General features: G+C 36.5%; 1 protein-coding gene across 1 annotated transcript; it reads right to left on the bottom strand.

The window, feature by feature from the left end:
• Positions 1-1,045: 1,045 nt before the first annotated feature.
• LOC117315883 (angiopoietin-related protein 7-like) lies at positions 1,046-4,479 on the bottom strand. Its single transcript, XM_033870294.1, has 5 exons — positions 4,398-4,479; positions 4,084-4,220; positions 2,808-2,904; positions 1,974-2,135; positions 1,046-1,385 (listed from the first exon to the last, which is right to left on the bottom strand). Exons 1-5 carry the CDS (start codon positions 4,477-4,479, stop codon positions 1,132-1,134), a joined length of 732 nt encoding a protein of 243 aa, XP_033726185.1. The 3' UTR covers positions 1,046-1,131.
• Between the last annotated feature and the right edge of the window lie 1,984 nt (positions 4,480-6,463).

Here is a 6,463-nt window from a genome sequence, read left to right on the forward strand (position 1 = left end):
AATACTCCAAAATCGAGCCCCTGTGAAGTTGAGCATCGTCTGGTAAGTTAAGCCTAGCAACACTGATGTGACCGGTTTTTGCACAAACCATTTTATGTCTTTATCTATTACAAATAGGGTTTTACAATGATGCCTTTGCTATCGCTCTATAATTGTGACGTCATAAGTGTACAACAGGGTGCAATTTTGTATTGACAACTGAGACTAAGAAAACGAGTGTCGGACATGCGAGCTCGATAATATCCAAGTTATTTCGTGCGATATCGCCGTATTTCATAATTAACCCTCATTTTCAATTAATAAGAAAATGCTTGATTATTGGTTTGATGGCCAGGAAGATTTATCTATACATAGATCGCAAAAGGTACATGACTTTCTATTGAGCGAGCTATGTGTTATAAATACATGATAAAATGCTTGCAAACAACAATAGACAAATGACTATCATCTATGTATCTCTTTCAGATTTTATATAAAAATACAGTTCCAGATCCCATATCGTTGGCGTAATCTCGAGAAACGATAAGAAGTTATATGTTGCAGTCTAATATCTCTTAGACATAGACGCCATCTTGTAAGATTTATCGTCACCGAGTTTATACAACAGTGTTTTTTTTCAGTATTTAAACATTTTCGGTGAAACAGGATGATTTCAACCAGAGAGGAAATGCTTAAGTTGGGAAACGCAAGGCTTGCTCTTTTTACTCTCGTATGTATCTTAAATTGAAGTTATACATTGTATCAATGCAAAGACATTGTTGACTTGTGATGTAATTGTCGAAATGACGTCATTGTATTGTTTCCGCAATGTCAACTAATTCTTGAGAACGTGCAACGAGCACGCCTGTCTTTTCTCATTCCTAGGGTGAGAAAAGTAAATCAAACTGTGCATATCCCTCTCCGAGGTAAGTGAAAAGCATTTCCCTTTGAATATACGAGTTCTATAAAGGTATTATTGGTTTCTCAATAAAAATCATTCACGCATTGGTGTCAACACATGAAAACAGGAATCAGGAAGAAAATGTCCGCGATGTCCAGTGATTTATTTCTTTTCCGCTAACACTCTAGGCAACATATATATATATAATATGTAACGCTGTCTGTGAAGATGGAAGTACCTTAGAAACTTCCTCATTGCTTCTTCAACATCATCCTTGATTTCTTCATTGGAGCCAAAGTATCTTTGCCGTAAAAATTCCGCCAGAACACCGACTGTTTAAGGTTAGAAGAGTCATACTCGTATATTCCATTTAGATTCGCGTGAGTGCACATTCTATGCCACCAGGGCCCTCGTCGTTGTTCAGCGCAGTTATGATTGTCTAATATGTCGTTGTCCCTTCCTGCAGTGGAAAACTTCTGACCATTGTTCTTTCTCATGGCGTCACCTGAAAATATATGCAAGACCAAGACTTCAACTTATATTTCTAATTCGAAAAATGATTATTAAATATGATATCTTTATCATGATAAACATTAATTTTTCTACGATAAAGGACAAGTGAAAGCAAACTGATGGTGTTATGAGAAGAGACCATAACGCGCTCAGGGACGTCTAGAGATCTATCCTCGACGCATCCGATCTCCTCAAAACACTAGTGGACAATGATTGCAATTAAGGTAACAAATCCACTGAGATAAGGAATAGAAAACTGCCTTAAAATTTCGTTTGAAATAAAATAATAGCGAGAGAGAAAAAAAGACAAATTTACAAAACGGGTCGAATTCCCAACTTTGCGACCAGAGGTAATTCTTAGGAATAAGTAGGATTTGTACTGTCTGAAGCGACATTTTACATCGCGATATTATTCTGTTTTGAACAAATCCGCAACAAATCTTACATTTCCATTACAAAAATACCATCAAAAGCCCGCACCAGGTGTACACTGCAGACGATCAAATTCAATGTACATGTATCGTTGTTGATAGTTTCTTTCATTCTACTTTAATGTCAAATCAAATATGTTTATACTTACTGATGTTTCCACTGTAACCATTTACAGACAGCTTGTAACCACTGATCTCACTGGAGACCTGGAATGTCGAGTATTCGGCGAAACCAAATGTCCCATTCAAGGATTCCACTTCAACACGAAGAACACAAGGAGTTTCGGTCAGTGTATGTATATGTGTGTTTCCTGTTAAACATTCAAAGATTATACTAGTTGATTTACATACCTGGTAATAGTTTCTGTTGCTGTGGGAATAAGGCAGGAACAGTGTGGGATTTAAGGTAGGGTGCTACTCTTTGGTTGGCTGATCGAGTCACAGACCGATATTGGCACCTTTATTCCAACCGAAAAAAGCCTTGTCGGTCACAAAATAACTTAGGTTAGGTTTATTTTTTTATGTTTAACGTCCTATTAACAGTAAGTGTCATATAATGACGTGCTAGGTGCTAGGTGATAGGTGGAGGAAAGCCGGAGTACCCGGAGAAAAACCGCCGATCTACGGTCAGTACCAAACAACTACCTCACGTTGGAACATGCAGCCCAGAGGTGGAGGGCTAGTGGTAAGGTGTCGGGACACCTTAATCACTCGGCCACCGCGGCCCCTATAGAGGAACTAATATGGAATAACCGGAATAAGGCCAAATTAATATCTATTTTACGGATATCAGTTAGAGATGTCCGGAACTCTAACCATAAATCCGACATCAAATGAACAGCAAGGATACACGTTTGTGAATTCAAGAGTATGTACACGTTTTGAGATCAAAGCATTATATACTCAATATCATTCAACCAATACGAAAATAGGATACGATGTTTTATCAAAATATATGTTTCGCCATTGCAACATTCTCTCACCTAGCCAGAAGTTCCCGAGAAGATCACCAAAGCCGTGTTTGTACTGATCCCAGTTCCTGTAGAAGTCCACCTCTTTGCTTTGACGGTTCTGTATGACCTGTGTGACACATTCATATATATTCGTCAAGAAAAAAGTTTAAAGAATTTGCCACGAAATAAAACGTTCACTGAAATATTATTTAAAACAACTTAGCCGAAACAACACTGCGATCTAAACTAAATTAGATGGACGACATTGACCAATAATAATTATTTGTGATTCTTTATTGTCGTAAAAATATTCATATTTGTTAAATTGGATAAATTTGCCATTTTCAGTCCAGGGCGTCCTACGCCATCCATGTCACATTACACATTTTGTGTTACTAAGGTCCAAGGACCTTATCCAATATCCTTTTCATAATACACTAGAGAGTTTGATATACTTACAGTCCAATGACCTCCTTCACTATCAATGTCACAGTACACTAGAGAGCTTGCTATACTTACAGTCCAAGGACCTCCATCACTTTCCATGTCACAGTACACTTCAAAGCTTTTTCCTGATACAGGTGAGATACGATACACTCCAGACAAGCTTTCTTGATTGAGGTCTGCGCAAGTTTTGATATCTAAACATAGAACAATATGATTTATTATATATATATAGGTAATACTATTAATGAAAAACGTCACCTCAGCCATCTTTACAAACAACTCCAACATCCTTTCACCTGATATATACAAATACCTTATATTTGATCGGAGCACTTTGATAACGAAGGGAGGGGGGTGACGCTCACAATTAACACAGCAAAGGCATATTGATTCCGGTTATTTAACTAAAATAATCAGTAATTTTCATAATTGTCATTCGGTACGCAACCAAAAAATAAGATCTGTCGTTTACAAGGTACAACGTCGGGCACATGGGCAGTGTCATGCTCACTTCTTGTTGTACGTTAAGGCAAAGCCTACAATGTTTTATTTTTTCCTTCTTTTATAATGCAATTTTAATTATTTTAAGCAGTGACTCATTTATTTTCGGAAATGTGTCTCTGGTCAAGATGTTTTACTTGTTTTCACCAATTTGTATTACAACTGCTTATTTTCTATAATATACAGAAAAATGATATTTTAGGAAACACTGTTATAGAGTACTACTTGTGAATGTCACATCACCTTGTAAGTATATCACCCCCATCCCGTCAGTGATTTCTGTTTTGTTGTTTATATCATGAAGAAAACACTGGTGGGTTGATCCGTCATACGTCGCCATTGACCGGTTGTGTGTTACGGCAATCACAACACACTCTATAGGAGAAACGGCCAATACATCCGAATCGGCACCATAGGGCAGTGTTCCCGAGTTGTAGGTGGTACGTATCTCAAATAAGTTTTGGGTGGATTCCAGACTTAAAACGTCCACCCACACTGCAACAATAACAAGTTTCAGGCCAGTAAATATGGTCATACAATGGTCGCTTATGTATTGAAAAAAATGCAATAACAATAAAATATTTTGTATGAAACATAAGCAATATAAACAGAATAAGTAAAGATAAACAAAAAATCGTGCTACATGTAGATATTAAGAAATCTCAATCTTACCTGCAAACCAAGACAGACTCAACAGCCATGTCAAGGCTACATGTACACGCCTCATTCTCTCTGAAAGTTGTCCCAACTGCATAGTTTGTCATTAGCAGTGGAGTTAGAATGTAAGAGTGTTCTCTTAAGCGTGTCGTGCTTTTTATGAAATTTAAATTATTTATGTTTCGAAATGTTTCCTTGTGCCTACCCTTGTTAACTTAGTTAACATATCCTGGATCGTCTTAACATGTTTCGGGTCTTACATCATAATTAACAATCTAATTAGAAAAGACTATAACGCAAAATACGTCGATGTAAATAATTACTTAATCTATGCTGAATTATTAAGATAAAGTTGACAACAATGAATAAGTGTATTAGGTATGTATTGCGTACAGTCTTGTTAGGGGTACATGATGTAAGGATCTGTATTCCAATTAACAGTAGACAGACATAAGAATATTAACATCAGTTAAAACCACCTCGATAGCTTACATAACGCTTTGATATCACATCTGTTCATGACAGAGGGACAATCAGCCTGTAGTCCTAACTTTAAATCTGCACATTTAACAGAAAGTAGTTATATATATACTTTAATATATCTCTGACAGGTGAGAGAACTGAACATCTTCCTCGCAAGGACGAACGCTCAACTAATCGTCACATTTGAGGAAGTACATGGATAGATAAAGAGGGCAAAAATTACCTTTGAAGATAGGAAAAGATAAATTACAAAATGGTTGCAGCCATTTACGAATCAATTTTTTGAGTACATTTACTAGGCCATAAATGTAAGGGAAACAGACGGGTACAATCATGGAAAAGCTGTATTGTTAAGGCGAGAATGTCTCTATCATTGACACAGAATATTAAGAATCAAAACACAGAAGGGTTATGGAAGTGTATCGTTGGAGAAAACATATAGATTGTTCTTCATAGGTTTAGGATATAGGATGAGTTGCATGGTCAAAATCCCTGTCCTTCATACGTTAGTGATGAGTGACAGTGATAAGTACATGCTGTATGATAATGATGATCTTTGATGATGATGATGATGATGATGTATGATTATGCATGATGATGATCTTTGATTATGGATGATGATGATGATGATGATGATGGATCTACAAAATGATGACGACGACGACGACGATGATGATCAAGGACTGTGTGAGGACGGATAACACGGATGACATTCATGACCAGGGCCATATTAGGACAAGTGTCTAGAGGGATATTTACGTCCAGGGTTTTATGAGGACAGGTGTTTAAAGGCGACACCATCTGCCAGGATGACCTGAGAACGCTTGTCTTTGGAAAGAGAACAGGTCTAAATGAGGGCGGCTGTTTGGATGGACACCAACAACCAGGGTCATGGGAGAACCGCTTTGACGTTGGACAGTAACTGCCGAGGTCTTATGAAGAAATAAAGAGAGAAAAAAACAAAAATTGATAAGAGTATTTGTCGTTATAGTAAAGAATCACTTGAAGATTTTAAAGATAGATAAGTATTCTTTATAGCATAATTATATGTGTATATATAAAATAAATATGTGTTACTGTATGGTTGAATAAGTTTATTGTACATTGTGATACACTGTAACTTTTACTATATACGTTATAGTCATTGTTCATGACGAGACCGAATCTCATCGCAACATAAAAGTCGTAGATGGGATAAATAAATTATAGCTCTTCCTCCATATGTAATAAAAGGCCTTTCCTGTTATCAACACAATATCTTGTATATATCTCCCTAGAGTACACTGCTAAAAACTCGCTATTTAGTCAACTAGTCTTCAACGTCCAATATACACTAGATATATGTGAACCAATATCGATTGGCCTGCAAAAGCACAGAGGGTTGAAGGGTCGGGGTCGAGGTGATGCGAATCAAACAAATTCTGTTTATGTATCTGTTAATATATTTATCTATTTATTCATTTTTAAACATACGATTATGTTTATATTTAAATTTTATTTTCAAAATTAAAATCATTTTTACGAAATGTCCATGGAGTTAATATAAAAGCATCACATACAAGTATTGGAATGAGAAACATGAGGGATTTCTGAATATG

This window comes from Pecten maximus, chromosome 17 (genome assembly GCF_902652985.1).
Source record: "Pecten maximus chromosome 17, xPecMax1.1, whole genome shotgun sequence".
NCBI lineage: Eukaryota > Metazoa > Mollusca > Bivalvia > Pectinida > Pectinidae > Pecten > Pecten maximus.

Excerpts from the sequence above, each read along its gene's own strand:
- LOC117315883 (XM_033870294.1), bottom strand. The coding sequence starts at position 4,479 with ATGCAGTTGGGACAACTTTCAGAGAGAATGAGGCGTGTACATGTAGCC. Across the intron at positions 4,221-4,397 it reads GAGTCTGTCTTGGTTTGCAG|TGTGGGTGGACGTTTTAAGT; the intron begins GTAAGATTGAGA and ends TTATTGTTGCAG. Across the intron at positions 2,905-4,083 it reads TAGAGTGTGTTGTGATTGCC|GTCATACAGAACCGTCAAAG; the intron begins GTAACACACAAC and ends TGTGTCACACAG.